At 33.7% G+C, this 16,195-nt stretch overlaps 1 protein-coding gene across 1 annotated transcript; it reads right to left on the bottom strand.

Moving 5' to 3' along the window:
* Window positions 1-4,320: 4,320 nt before the first annotated feature.
* LOC129272825 (ras-related protein Rab-31-like) lies at window positions 4,321-15,165 on the bottom strand. The gene is made up of 6 exons (XM_054909924.2): window positions 14,906-15,165; window positions 12,237-12,316; window positions 11,399-11,480; window positions 8,424-8,495; window positions 7,578-7,794; window positions 4,321-6,893 (listed from the first exon to the last, which is right to left on the bottom strand). The coding sequence occupies exons 1-6, from the start codon at window positions 14,987-14,989 to the stop codon at window positions 6,754-6,756; spliced, it is 675 nt and encodes a 224-aa protein (XP_054765899.1). The 5' UTR covers window positions 14,990-15,165; the 3' UTR covers window positions 4,321-6,753.
* Between the last annotated feature and the right edge of the window lie 1,030 nt (window positions 15,166-16,195).

The following is a 16,195-nucleotide window of genomic DNA, read 5'->3' as shown; positions in this document are numbered from 1 at the left end:
CAAGTTAGTCATTATTATCAAATCTGTATAAATTGAAATATTGTATTGTTCAAACAATTAAAAAAACAAAAGAAATAGTGAGTGAGGGACATCATCAACTCTCTCATTTGCACATCACTGAGTAGTTGTAAATGTTTTGTGAAAAATAAGCGAAACTTTAAAATGTCATACTGTAACTTTATTTTACATCCGATTTTGATGAAATTTTCAATATTATGCTTGTTTGAATTTTCTCTACTGATTCAAGTCAACATTTTTCTGGGGTGGATTTGACCTTTAACCCTAACAATCCCACGGGATTGTAATAGCCCCCTTAAAAATTTCTATGATAAATCCATAAGCACAGCAGGGCCATGCCATATTGTTCAAGACTATTTTTTTGATACATGCATGGATATGCGGTTATGATATTTCCATGGAGCTATCAACATATTGATAGCTCCATGATATTACACAAGTGCATGTCAGACCAGAATTGCTCAATATCGTATAAAGCCAATGCAAATTTTTTGCCAACATTTCTATCTGTATCAATATTTGTACTTTTTGTTAATGATTGGAAAATTATACCAATAATTTCCATTAAAAAAACTGTAAAAAAAAACAAAAGTAACCATAAAACTGTACATAAGAAATATAAAACAAAACAGTTAAAACAAACATAAAAAAAACAATTTGATCAGAATTCCTCAAAGAAATAAGCAGCTCAAGGGCCTAATATAAACCCAAACTTGTATTTCATGCACTTGTGGGTACCCGGTAGGATGTTAAAGTCATTGTAGCTTGTCCAGAACTGTGTGCGCCTCACTAGCGACTGACTGGAATACTACCCATGGACCATTCAAAAATATATTCTCTACAATTTCAAAATACTTTACTCTGCAGTGCTGCCAAGAATCACGAATATTACCCCGAGTTTGAATAAATGGTAGAGTGGTTTTGATTTTTTCTTCACATAGATACTAAGCATTCGGCCCATTTTTGGTGTTTTAGAAAGCACATTTGCTCTAATAAAAATACTGATAGTTTAAAAACAAGCACATGAACCCCTATTTTTTAATGTTTGCACCTCTTAGGTATACCTTCCTCTACAACTCTGCAAATTTTGGTGAAAATGACATGGATTTTTAATAAAGTGCAGCATTTATTGTACGTTTGTAGTTTGTTACTGAAATTTTACATTTTTTAGATTGGGATTTTGTTATCTTTTACGCCATTTTTAAGAACTGACAGTGCTGTTAAACTTAAAATTGCAAACAAATAGCACTATTAATAGATTCTTTATTCTAACGATACAATTATTAACTCTCTTGCGAAATTTGATGACTTTTTTCATGTATTTTGACTAAATAATAGAGGTTTAAACTCATTGTAGTAATCTTGGGCGGTCTAAAAATGCCAAATTCTTTTGAATGCGCAATTCTTAAGAACATCAATTTGGGTGAACTTTGAAGCTCTATAGCAAAAAATCAAGCACATGGACCTATGTTAATTTTTGCATATTTCGAATATTAAGGTTCTAAAGTATCTATGTGCAAAGTTTGGTGAAAATGACATGGATTTCACTTTAACTGTGGAACGTCCTTAATTTCCTTGATTTAATATTTTTTGGAAAAATATGAACTTTTCTGTTGAAAATTCAGGAACAAAAATTGCAGTCATCTCTTACTTACTCCAAAAATGTATTTAAAACATCAAGAGCTTAAATCATACTGTATTAAGTGTATAATTTAATTGATTTACAGGAAAATTACATCGTTCGTTTGAAAAAAAAACGTTTTAAAACGATTTAAAACGTTTTAAAACAATAAAAAACGTTTTATTTGTTTTTTTTTATAAAAAACGTTTTTTATTACAACCCTGGTATAAACTAAGGAATGAGATAACAGGTGACAATGGCAGAGAATGGAAAAAGAAGTATAACAAAAAGGGTAAGATAAAAAGATTAATCATGACAAAATTTAACATTTAAATAAAACGACCCATTCCCGTATAGACGAGTGAATAAAAGATAGGAATTTTGTGTCTGTCCAATGAGCAGTCCGTCAGATTGATTGAGGCTTCTTGGTGGAATTCAAGACAAGATTAATTTATACATAGATACACGAAAACCCTTAAAATTACTTCTTGCCACGCCTGAAGCAGGCTTCTTTGCCTTGGGTTTTCCTGGGTACATCGGACGGTTTTTGCCTGCCGTACGGCATCCGAACACGGCTTTATTGCCGTGCCGTGGGGCAGTGGAAACTGGAAAACGGCACGACGTGCCGCATGCCGTGCCGGAATGCCGTGCACGGTCGCCGTGCCGGATGCGGTGTAAACGGGCCTTTATGGTACCGTACCGTACCGTACACTACAGAGTAGTTAGTACCGTACAGAGCAATTGCATTGGACTGAATTTTTTCAATTGCGATTGTGTGCTTACCTTTCCAGATGCCCCATCACCGACAATGACGATTTTCAGTTGTTTCCCCCTGTCCCTCGCTTCATCTTCTGAATCAGACATGGTCCAATAGTTATACGCTTTCAATTTTTAACAACCTAGATACCAATTTTATACTTGTCTTCTATAAAATGTCGAATTTCTATCGAGTTCGAAGTTCAGCATTCCGCATCTGTATCCAAAGTACACAAACATTCCAGTTTGTCGGATCCAAAATACTTGTACGATCTAACATACTGAGATAAATCGTATACAATTTTATGCGTAACGGTACCCCTCCCCTTTCAATGAAAACAAAATGTTAATCAGGCGGTAATCATGACTCGGTGGATCTAGATTTTTGCCTAATGGAGACCCAAAAAGGAGGAAATAAATAAAGCAAAATAGATAAATAAATGAATAAAGATATAGATAGATAGATAAATAAATAGATTAATTAATTAATTAATGAAAATAAATGAATAGATAAATAAACAAATTGATAAATAATTGAATATATAAATAATTAAAAAATAAAAATGAAATAACTAACCTAACTCCAACCAAAGGGCACTAGGGCCTATTAATAAAATGAATTTTTCCTTGCTGAAAACGCAGGATATTCCTAAAAGATCAAGGGAAAAAATGCATTATCGAAATTATTCAAATTAGTAAAACAAAAAAAAAAGTCTAAGGACCATATTTTATCATGATCCCAAATAGGTATCCTTGGAACTCCTAAGAAATTAATCTAAATCAATTCCGGAATCTCCTAAAACCCAGAACAATTAAGTGGTCAATGGCATGTGGGAAACATTTTCAATTACACTTCGGCGTAGGATCTACGATCACCTTAAACCAACAAAAAAAATCAAATGATTGTGAGAGGGAAAGCGACTTAGCAAAAAACCAGGTAAGTTCAATAAATATTTTAGTAGTATTTATTGCTTGTTTCACTTTAGTTTATACGCTTATCCCCAGCACAGACGCAAGTCAACATTATTTTTACAATGATAAAAAGTAACATAGAACATATAATTTTCACATCATAAAACTTAGACTTAAACTTTATACAACCTCCAAGTCATATATTTAAAGGGATGGTCCGTGCTGAAAGTATTTATAGAGTAGAATTCACTGAGCAAAATGCCGAAGTTTAAAGTTTAGCAATATTTTGTGAAAACAGTCGTCATAAATATTCATTAGGTGGGCTGATGATGTCACATCTCCACCCTCCGTTTTCTTATGTTATTACATAAAATCATATTTTTTTCATTATTTCATACGTGTGTGAATAATATGTCGCCCTTATAATGAAATAAGTTGCAGCAATAAATATCTAATGCACTAAATCAGTTGTCAATCCAATTTTTCTAGTTTTTGGAGGAAAATATTTGAATAAACCTAATTTCATATAATAAAATATAAAAGAACAAGTGGGGATGTGACATCATCAGCCCACCTAATGAATATTCATGACGACTGTTTTCACAAAATATTGCTAAACTTTAAAATTCAATAACTTTGTTATTTGTTATCCGATTTTGATGAAATTTTTGGCATTTTGCTCAGTGAATTCTACTCTATTTATTAAGCTATAAATACTTTCAGCCCGGACCATCCTTTTAAAGTCTCCACGATTATGGTATGAGATGGCAATGCGTCCGCTCATTTCAGTTTGTAATATAAATTTTCCAATTTCGAGAATCTCACAACATGTTTCGTAATTAAAAGCAGTTCCATGGGCCTATGTGTCTCAATTTCTCGATGATGTATTTGCTTTCAAGGAGATGGGAAACTTTTCAATAATAATTATCATTAAATGGTTCAATATGGTTGTTTATTCATTCATGTTTTGCTTTTGTTTTGTTTTTATTTATTTTTTTCAATTTTTTCATTTTGCTTAGTGATGACTGGATATGCATATGTCTAGAAGAGATCTTACGAAATTCTTTTCCATCGGGGCCAATATAAATACATACAGACATCTAATAGAATTAAAATATTATTATCAATATTATATTACAACACGATGTTGTACACTGTGTACATTCAAGAAGCTCCATTGTATACAATAGAGGGTTATATTGAATAATACCTGCGAAGGAACGCATACCAATTAACATCAAACTTCAGTTAAAATCATATCAAAAGAGTACATTCGAATTAATTAAGAAGGACAAGAAGAAATGTTTATGTTTCATCCACTCACTGCAGGGTGTAAGCTTTGGAGAGTGTTTTATACGTTTTATACTGACCGGTAGAGACGTCCACGGGGAGGGGCAAATATATATATCAATTTGCCCCCTCCCAATAATTTTGACAATTTGAAAATAAAATGTAATATGCAATGCAAATATATTTTTAAAAAGTATTTGAAAGCTTTATAAAACCATTGTAAATAGCTTTAAAATACAATGCAAAATTATGTAATTAAATTTGGCCCGCATAATTACACACAAAAATTGTTTATTTCACTTAGTACCCCCCCCCCCGCCCCCCCCCCCCCTATCCGGAGCATGGATCAACGCCCATGGTGACCGGTTCATTGTGATATTTATTTTATTTCTTTTGGTTTGCATATGGGAGTGAACCCTTATACAATCTTATTTTGACATAAAATAAATTGTCAGCAAATGATTTACAAAGATCAGATTGAAGAAAATATTGAGAATTAACATTAACATTTTCGTCCGGCAAGTTGCCAGATCTGACAACTTTGCATGATTTTGATTGGCTGAGAAACACTGTTACTATGGTAACTGTCGGATAAAACAGGACTTGTCAGATAAAACGTCTGACAAGTCCTTTCCTGAAGCGCTCCCCTTATTTACCACCCGTCTTCTGTAAAAATATTGGGTACAATTTCAACCAACAGGATGGTTAATTATGTGTCCAACCAATTTTGAGCAGTATTTTACCCAAGGCGGGAAGCATATTGTCCAGTAAGGTTAACAAATAAGCAGCAGTTACTATACAGTGCGTATAAAAAAAGAAAAAAAATCCTATAAAATTATACATTTGTAGTATCCTGAAGATTTTTCCACATTTTAACATTGGTACAGACCCATTTAACCAAATGACGATATAACTGTCGAAAAATATTTCCGCTTTAGCGAGCACCACTTACTTTTGAAAAGTTAGTTTAAAATGATTTGCGCAGAACTTTGAAATAGTTATGCGAATAAAAGTAGACCTTAATCATGATGAACACGTGGAATTTAGCTATTGAAATTGATTTGAAGATAACCCTCACCCTTTTTAACTTGTTTCCTTGCCCAAAACACTTCGAATAGTGCATTGTGCCCCACCCTACACCCCACACACCGAGGCCATCGCATGACGATATTTGCTTTACACTGAGCTGTGATTTACATGAAATGGCTTAGGCTTGATTTTCATTTTGTTAATCATTGTCAAGCTTGGGAAAAGTGTGGAGAAACAAGTTTAAAATGAAAAATTGAAATGTAAACCCACTTTAAATGATTAAAACTTAGTGAAAAAATGCTGGAGATGTCTGATACAAACTTTTGTTCAGATTCAGTTATGTCCTCAGATCCAGCTGGCACAAAAAGGGTAAAAGTTGTGCTTAGAAGTGTTAAAATTTCAATTTGGGGGGCAAAATTGTTACAAAATGCTTGAATGTATCCTTTATATTGCAATTGAATTAAAGTGCAAGGGAAATGTATAAGAAATGTATAAGAAATGTTTTACAGGGTAAGTTTGATTTCGTCCTTTCCCCTTGACACACGTGAAAACGAGCATTTCTGCGCAAACAGATTTCTGCGAGCTTTACAAAAATGGACAGTACTCACTCAAGTGTGACATTCTGTCAAAACTTTTACTTTCATTGGATAGATCAGACCCAAAGCCAAGATTATATGTGAAAAAAATACCTACATGTTGTATATGTTTTAATTCCCAGAGCTTTTTCAAAGTGTAAACTTTTTTTGATACGCGCTGTAGAACGGGCAGAATTTTCATCACACTGGATAAATAAAAATGCCCAAAAGAAATATTGGTTGGACACAATTTATCACCCTCATGAAGCACTTATACCCAATATTTTTTAGAGTAGGAAAATGTTCCAGACATGTATAACTTAGGAAGTCAATCCCAGCTGCTAATTGCTCTTCAAAACATGATTATTGTTCCTAAGCAATGTTTCACAGCCTTCACATGAATCGGAGCCGATATCTGACCATGCACACCAAATATTTTGTCATTGACAATGATCTTGGTTGGCATTGATACAGTTTCAAAAGACAATAGGTATAAGTAACATAATGATTGCTTGCTGAATTATCTAGTCTTTTGGATTATTTGTGACGTCATCATGTGTTCCGACATCGACATCGATCTCGATGACCGCCATTGTTTACATCTGAATTAGTTGAATTTGATACATCGATGGTGTTTTGATGATGCATGCATCCATTTTCTTTTAATGACGTCTTAGTGAAATCCATTTGACCTGTTTGGGAGAATCAAGAATATATATAACAAGACTGGAGAACCAATTTATATATATTTTTTTATAATTATACTTCTGTTTTCAAGGGATGTTACTAGGTACACGAGTTGAAAAAAAAGACCGGAATGAAATATCAAATAGCAATTGTTTTTATCCAGCTATCATGACTATAACTCAGTGAAACAGATTGATAGAAATTATTTGTAATCGTTCAAAGAAACGGCATGCATGTATAAATGTATAATATTATTTTAGTTTCTTTCATTATTCATTCGAGAGATAGCTTATACCGAAAATTAAATTGATTCATCATTTTGTTGTTTTACGCAAAAAAGTGATCTATAATATAGAATCATATTAACAGCTAAAAAATGATTTTTCCATTTTGGTCTGATCCATAAAAAGAAATCATGCCCTTATAGACTCTTTGATGTTAAAACCACCCATTATCATTTCAGGTCTTTTTCTCTTTGGACATATTACTTGTCATATAGGTAAATTTTGCTCCATTATAATATGAAAATTCACACACTTTTAGAGTGCCATGCATTCAACAAGAGTTGTAAAAAAATCATGCGACCCTTGGCAATGTCTAATCAAGTTAAATTCAGACTTTACAGTGATGAATATTCGTGCATTTAAACAGTGAAAAAAAAAATTAAAAGAAATCCTCGACATACTCACAAAGATTAAAAAACATTTCCTCGACACCCTGGCCCGTTTTGGCGCTGGTATGAAAATGAAATGCCCCTTTAGTTTGGGCGAATTTCTCTGCTACTTCCTGATCTACTACACGGAATGCTTCAAGATCTACTTTATTCCCAATCACATAAATCAAGATTCCTTCAGGACCTTCCCGCCTCAGCTCTGATAACCAGAAATCAACCTCATCGAAAGAATCCTGTTTAAAAACAAAATCGAAGAACTTAACTTGTTCTTAAATTCGGTTACACGTAGTAACCATGCACGAATAAATGCGGTTTAAATACACTTCATTTACAATCTTCACTTTATTCCGCTTACGATTAATGTTAAAAACTTTACAAATGTATAGATAGTAGTAATACATATAAGAAATAATGTAGATATAAATGTAGATATAAATATATATATATATATATATATATATATATATGTCATTGTCATATGTCATTGTTCAAAACCCACCTACACCCGAGTGACCCGACAAAGGAAATTATAATTGGTATAGTGTCGAAAATCTGTATATATCTGACGGTCAATCGGATCGGGGTCACCCTAGCCACTAACCCGTCTCTGTTGTCTATTGGTTAAGGCACCGGTGTTCAAAGCTGGGGGCCTGGGTTCGATTCCCGGCAGAGACATTTTTTCGGCATCACCAATTTTTCCAAAAGGGCAGATAGCTCTGCATGGGGAACCTTCATTTAAGCTACGCCTACCATTGTTCTCTTCATCCATTCCTTTCACAAAATAATTAAACAAAAGAGTTGCCTAAGCTGTTGTACATGTATAATTTCACACATCAATGTATATATTATATATATATATTACCTGTTTCGTGATGTCATAAACTATTAATGCGGCGGCTGCAGATCTGTACGTCAGAGGGGCCAATGAACGGAACTAAAAAGGGTGCATGCATAAAGGGAACAAGTTGATTAAAGTTAGGTTGTAAGTTGTACACTCTGCTAAAAAAAAGTATGGTATGGTATTTATTATACAATATATAGATCATGCATCGCAGTCACAAACACTTTAATTGCACATGGATGTTTAAAAGGGTACAGTTTATGGCATTGGTAATGTTTACGTGCATGGTTAAAAAGAACACATCACATAATACTTGAATCATTGATATTACTTCAAACATACATCTTTCCTTATTATGGTACTTATATAGGCTATACCCAATCACACTTTTCACCGAGAAAACCGAACACTATTATGTTTTCAAATACTTTTACCATTTATTTTGAAAAGAATCGTATACAGACGCCATTTTAGAATCTATACATGCAGTGTTGCTGGCCGGAATGACTAGTGGGGGAAGGGCTGGGGTATATAGTCGTAAAGACTGTAGTTTATGTGCCCTTTAGCATATACAAATAAGAATAGACATCTCATTAGGCAAGTTAACAGAAAATCATATCCATTTTTTGTAATCATGAGCGTCTCATATAAAAAAAGCAAATAATGCGAGCGCGAAGCGCAAGCTATTTTTTCAATGTAGTGACTGGAAAGGGGGACATATTTTTGAAGGACCATTTGAAGGAATTAATGATGACATAAAGTGTTCTAAGGCCCCCTCCCCTTTTTTCCTTTAAAAATTATTTTCTTTTTCTTTTTTGTCTTCCTCTTCTCCTTCATTTTCTTCCTCTTCCTCTTCTTCTCCCTCCTTTTCTTAGTCTTCCTCTTTATCTTGTTTTCTTTTTCTTCTCCATTTTCTTCTCCCCTCTCTCTTTTGTTTTTTGGTTGCTGCGGGTAAACGAGGGGTCTCCGTGCAACACATTTTGTTTTTAAACGCCCTTAACCCCATCCAACCCCCAACCGAACCCCGACCCCTCTAGTTATGAGCATGTGCATCATAAAAATGTATGATTAATTTGTTGTAAAGTGGCAATTTGCCAACAATAAATTCTTGCATCGCTTCCTGCAATTATTGTTTGTGTGTCACAACGCTGAGCTAGAAAATGAATCGAGATAATTATGATACACGTATAACCAATGATCTGCTTGTAATACGCGCTGGACTACAAATCCGAGAAAGCAAAGAAAACATTGACACCTCACTGATCGATATTCAGAATATAATCATTAAACAATCAATAAAATGCATCTTCATGATATTTATTTTATTGTAACATATTTATTCAGGATAAAGATAAAACATGATCAACCGAGGCTGTTATACATCGTGGTCCTGACACACACACAAAATATATACAATGCACAAACTTATTTTAAAAAAGAGTAACGACTACAATGGCTCACAATATACAAGTTCATAAACGGTCTGACCTAGATGGAGAACAGGATAAAACAAAGAAGAAAGACGAGAGAGGAAGGTAAGATAAAGAGGAGGAGAGAGAGAGAGGAGGGAGAAAGAAATAGAAGAAGGTCGGTCAATTAGAGAACAATACATATTATGTCATTAAACGACAGCTTTGAAATAATGGCATTTATACTAATAGTATAAATGCCATTATTTTATTCTTATACGTTTAAAAACTTCAAGAGAATTTGCATTTTGAATATCAGATGGAATGCTTTTCCAGCCCTAGCCGCCAGCATATTTAAAACAACTCTTAAAACATTCGAGAGTAGGCTTTGGTAAAACGACATTCAACGTAATAATGGCAAGTCTAGTCTTAACAGATTGTCTTTCAAAAACCATTTCCACTTCATTGCACATACGGAATGGGACCTTTCCATGAATATAGATATACATTATACAAGCTATAAAGTAATCACGTCTGATATCAAGAGTTTGCCATTTAAGAGAATTAATTATACTAAGGCCATTTACATTATAATCAAAATTGCCTGTTATGCGTGCAGCCCTTTTCTGTAATGGTAAAAGTGTATTCCTATGATGTAAAGAACAGTTTCCCCATACGGAACATGAATAATCAGAGGTTGGTTGTATGGTGCATTTATATATTTTATTCAAAACATCCTAATTTACTAATTTTCATTAGTGTAAATATCTTGTAACTTAAAGATTTGATTAAATATTTGATATGAGCATCCCAGCATAGTTTACAATCTAACATGATGCCTAGGTATCTTATGCTTTGTACTTGTTCAATGATATCATTATTAATATACACCTTCAATTTAAGATCATTATTAAGTTATTGGCCAAAATCATAACATTACTTTTTTTTCGCATTAATCCTTAATATGTTACAGTTATACCATTCATTAATACCATTCATTAATAGAATTCAAATCTGCTTGAAGCTTGGATGTTATAAACTTAATATCTTTATCAGACACATATATTACAACATCATCAGCGTAAATATTACATGTACAATTCTTTAAACAATCTGTAATATCATTTATAAAAATTAGAAAAAGGGAAGGACCTGAAATACTACCTTGAGGAATTCCTATAGATATATTTTTTGTTTTAGATTGTTTACCTTGAGAAAAAACTGTTTGTTTTCTGTCTGAAAGAAAACTTTGAAACCAAAGGAGTTCAGTGTCAGAAATGCCATAATTATTCAGTTTAAAAAGTAATAATTTATGGTCAATACAATCAAAACATTTAGAAATATCAAGGAAACATGCACCAACGTTCTCTTTTTCATTAATGTGGATTCAGTCCGATGCTTTAGTGAGATGTCATTAAAAAGGGCAACAGTAAATTCATTATTCTCCCTCATTGAGATATTTTGTGGACACCCATTAGAATCCAATTACGTAATCATGTATACAAATACAGTCCTTCTAATTTCAAAATTGAAACTGCGATGCAGAGTGTATAAAACATAGAAACCTAAATGGAAAAAAATACATACCCTTTCTTGCCCCGCTGTATCCCATAATGCAAAGCGATATTCGATGTTTTGAAAGAAGAGTGATTTTGACAAGAATGCAGCTCTGCAAGACGAGAGGGCGAGAAATAAAGAAAGAGAGAGAGGGAGAGGGGGGGGGGGGGAGAAAGTGTATGTATGTGGAGTCAAATCTTGATATAGATGATAAAAAAGGCTAAACTAAATAAACTAAAAAGCACGATGACCCAATCCAAATCATGTTTCAGTTTCAAGACTTGATAAACACATCTATTTAACTTGTAAATCTAAAAATAGTATTATGATGATGATCGGGAAACAGGGCATTGCAAACTTTTGAGATGTTAATATTATCTTTAAAAATACTATTATTTTATGATCTGTCGGCAGTATATCATAAACACATCGCAATTTTCTGGAATTTCAAAGACCACAACCATCATGACATAAGGTAAAACATTTTTTACCACGAATGTTTTAATACAGCATTTCCAAAGGACTTTATAACGTCCTGACACTGGTCAATATATCCATTTTGTGATTGTAAGGAATATTTTTTAGTTTGATCCCAAGTTTTGCCATATATCAGGAAAAACATTACAATATACCGAATAAGATATGATTTATTCAATTATTTGACATAATAACGACTCTGGACAAAGAGATTCATGGCATATCAAATAAAAAAAATTGATTAATTAAGAGGGGGAGCCTATGTCGGGAGAGGGTGAAGTTGGGGGGGGGGCTGGATTCAGTAGAGAAAGAGAGGGAGCGTATTGCCCCCCCCCCTATTATTCCGGGGGTGTAATGGGCTTAGTGGAAGATGAATAATGTAGCTGCTTACCCGATAGTGCTGATATATTCCTCATCAAATCTTCCTTTGACGAATCTTTGGGTTATACTGGTTTTCCCAACACAATAGGACTATGAAATAAAACAAAATAATACAAAATTAAAGTTTATACTTGTTTTTCCAACAGAGCAGGGCTGTGAAATATAAAATAATGTGAAAGGAGATAAAGTGACTCTTATCTTCCAGATAACCGTAATCTCATAAGACTGAGAGGGCAAAAAATGCGAAGTACCGCAAAATAAGAAATCGCACTCCCTCCTCTTTTTCGCACCCCATATATCCTTTTCATAAATATAACTCTACAGAGTAAGCATTCAACTCGGCGTTGTACCATATTTGGGGGTTCAACGTTGAATAAAGGATATTTTTTTTAAGTGACCCCATCATTTAAAAATAAATGTTTCTTCGTTATTATTATTATCTTATCTTGTGACGCATTAACTGTAATGTTTTTTTTTTCTATATTTAATAATGTAAATTTTACGCTTGTATGTGTTGTATAATACATTTTTATAAAGAATAGAATAGATACCAATATCAATACCAAAACCTGTATGACATGACCTCATTGAGGTGAAAGTGAAAGACCAAACCAACCAAGTCAGATGAAATTAAAAAGTATAAGGAAATGGATGCGTCTACTTGACGTACGCACTTAGTTACCACTTAACTCTTACATTGTTTCTATTTTGGGCTCTTGGTGTTGCATTCTTATAATTTACATAGATTTCGACAACCCAATTGGACTTCGTTCAGGGGCGGAAATCTTTCCCGAAAGGTAGGGGAACAAGTGGCTGGAAAATTTGACAAGCAAAAAAAAAAGGTTATCATCCCAAAAGTAAGGTCGTCTCGTCCTAAAATACATGTTTTATTTCGATTTTGAATGATGTATTTCTTGCCATCATAAAAGACCACAAATAGTAGGGGGACATTTGATATTGTGTCCCCCTATATACTATTTTGAGTAGGGGGGACACGTCCCCCTGTCCCCCCTGGGATTTCCGCTCATGATTTCGTTTAATCTTAATCTAGGCCTATTTTATAATTGCTAAGCTCCGGCCGTACCCTCGTTTCGTGATATTAGAGGAGTAAACAAATTAAAATCAAGAATTATGCTTGATTTCAAGAGGGTGATCATTACTGGAATAAATTATTCAGCTAAAAGATTATACTCTATACCATAAGTATACAGAAAAGGCATACCCGGAATAACATCAATTGCTAGGGAATTCCCCGGCTAAGTTTGTTCCACATTGTAAATAATTATGCGTTGTGCATGGTGCATGCACTCGGTTACAATGTTCAATATTTGCTCTCAATTGAGTCAATGATGAGGTTATTCAACGCAGAGTTATAGGCCTACATGTCGCCATTTATGATTATACCCCCCCCCCCCAGTGGCGTACCTAGGATCTTCCACAGGGGGGGGGGGCAAATTCGTCCGCCAAAAAAATTGACAAGCAAAAAAAAAAAAAAAGTCTTCAACCACAAATAAAGGATTTGGTACCAGAAAAAAATTTGACAAGCAAAAAAAAAAAAGGAAAAAAAGTCTTCAACCACAAATAAAGGATTTGGTACCAGAAAAAAATTTGACAACCAAAAAAAAAAGAAAAAAGGTCTTCAAGACTCGTCAGGGGGGGGGCAGGGATATGTCCCTTGCATGGGTTGTGACTCGTCAGGGGGGCAGTCTGCCCCCTCTGCCCCCCCCCCCCACACACACATGTGTGTATATACAGCGGTATTTAGGCTGTATGATTGATGCATATAACGAAAAGAAAACAACTTTTAAAGCAGTATGTTATGCCACCGAACACCTTACGATTTTGGAAGGTGAAAAATGAATAATTATGGAATGTTTTTAGATGATCGTACGAATGCTTATATTCAAATCTGTTACAATGCTATTATCCTTATAACAATAAAAGTGAATTTAATATCTAGTCTACCTCTCCTCGTATCCAGATGATGATGATGATGATAATGATGAAATTAAGTCGTAATGACGTCATAAAAATCGTACGATTGGCTACGATTTGAAATTAATTTGGCCTTTACTCCAATATAAAGGCTAGCAATCATCCAAAATGGTTACATTGGTATTCTTTCGGTTAATTTGAACCTCAAATAAAAAAATTGTTTTTCATTCACATTTTCAGAAGTTGAGCAAAAAACGATTTGTTCCCAAATCAGATGGTGGACCTGTCGTATGTGCGGCGGCCTTTACTATTTTGATATAGGCCTGTCAAAGGAAAGAAGTACAATATCACAAATTATGAGATCAATATCTATTAGAAACAAATTAATATATGAAATTTACTTATCCGTGAGTACAGATGTTTTGTTTTCCCCTTTTTATTTATTTTATTTTTGTTTAGACAATTAAATTATGCACTCTGAAAACAAACTATGTCTAGATGAAAAAGTTGGTCAGCCGCGAGTACAATTGTAGTTTTAAGTCATTATTTGACCTTATTCTAGTTTCTAGTCAAATAGACATTATCACCCATGCATGCAGTTGCTTATCTAGTCATTGTAACTAGTAAAGAATATTACTTGATGATACGTAACATCTTCGATAAATATGATGCAATTTTAGGATGTGGATATGTTGGTATATAATTCACTCGAGAAACATATCATGTGATTAAAATAATACTTACCCCAAGGAAGCATACTTTCATATCTTTCTGCGGCATATTCTCAGCGACAATACCGTAGGCTATCGGACCAGATACTCCAAGCATTTTCTTCTGTCAACCAGACTGAACTCAAAGTCCAGATTCGGGGGATTTCTAGAGCTGTATTGAAAATAACATGAACAAAACGGGAAAAGTAAATAGAAGTCCTGTCTGATTGTAATCGAATACGAAATGCAGTCAAGTGTTCATCTGTGTCGGCTGGAATCTGTAAATCAAAAGGCGGAAATTGTGGATAGCTAAAATTGACTTCAGATTTGTATGTTGCATAGGATCATGAATTCGAAACCAATCTTTATTTATACAGGCTGTGAAAATTGTTGAGTGATAGACGATGGCGTAGCCATAATTTTTTCCCCGAAGGTTGCGGTAACTTTTTAATCGGTCAATTTATTAACATCATTTGGCATCGCCTTGCTGGCCATCAGTAGAGTCATGAGCGAACATTTTTAAGGGGGTCAGATATGGCATATGGGGCAAATTACATTATGATACAAAATGTAATATTCAGAAAATAATATAATATTTCACCCCTTTTCCTTTCAATTTTGTTTTCTTTTTTTCTTTGTTTCCTTGGTTGTGAGTTTTTAAATATCTTTTTAATTTTATTTCATTATTTCATTATTTATTTTATTCATCTTTATTTTTATTGTTATATTTTCACTTTTTTTGGGGGGGGTTATGGCCCCAGTAGTAGTAGTTTAGGGACGAAAGGAGGAATGGATGAAAGGCGAATAACAGTATTGTATTGTTGTATTTTATTTATTTTCCATTCATAAAAAACATGCAAAATACAAACAAAATATATCAGATATAATTACAAAATAAAATGAATACATATTATGAATGACTGGATTGCCCATTCAGAGTGGTAATTATTACCACTCTGTTCTGCCTAGGGGTCCAGAACATAATAAAATAGATCAAATTGTATTATAAACATCATTAACAACAGAAAGAACATTGTTAAACAAAATACAAAGTAATACAAACTAGACAATAGACATAACACAAAATTCAAAGTTATGAGTTCAAGCTACAAGCAAATACACCCCCCCCCCCTTCTCGGCAAAACAACGCGTTGCTCAGAGATCAATGTAATTTGAAATCTTAGAGCTCAAAGAAGTAATAAATGTTGTTAAGTTTTTGATAAATTTCATATCTAAAGGTAAATTATTATATAGTCTGAAAGATAAGTCTGAGTAACATAACATGACTCTATATTACCACCGTAAAAATACCCTGGCAGCTGAC

Source organism: Lytechinus pictus, chromosome 12, assembly GCF_037042905.1.
Source record: "Lytechinus pictus isolate F3 Inbred chromosome 12, Lp3.0, whole genome shotgun sequence".
Lineage (NCBI taxonomy): Eukaryota > Metazoa > Echinodermata > Echinoidea > Temnopleuroida > Toxopneustidae > Lytechinus > Lytechinus pictus.
Note: the sequence above shows the minus strand (reverse complement) of the source record. Positions and strands in the feature narration are given on the sequence as shown.

What these genes read in the sequence shown, in the direction of transcription:
- LOC129272825 (XM_054909924.2), bottom strand. Translation starts at nt 14,989, where the DNA reads ATGCTTGGAGTATCTGGTCCGATAGCCTACGGTATTGTCGCTGAGAAT. An exon ending in TTTATGACATCACGAAACAG is followed by an intron (nt 7,795 to 8,423) that starts GTAATATATATA and finishes GTTTTTAAACAG; the next exon opens with GATTCTTTCGATGAGGTTGA. An exon ending in GGAAATGTTTTTTAATCTTT is followed by an intron (nt 6,894 to 7,577) that starts GTGAGTATGTCG and finishes TCTCCCAAACAG; the next exon opens with GTCAAATGGATTTCACTAAG.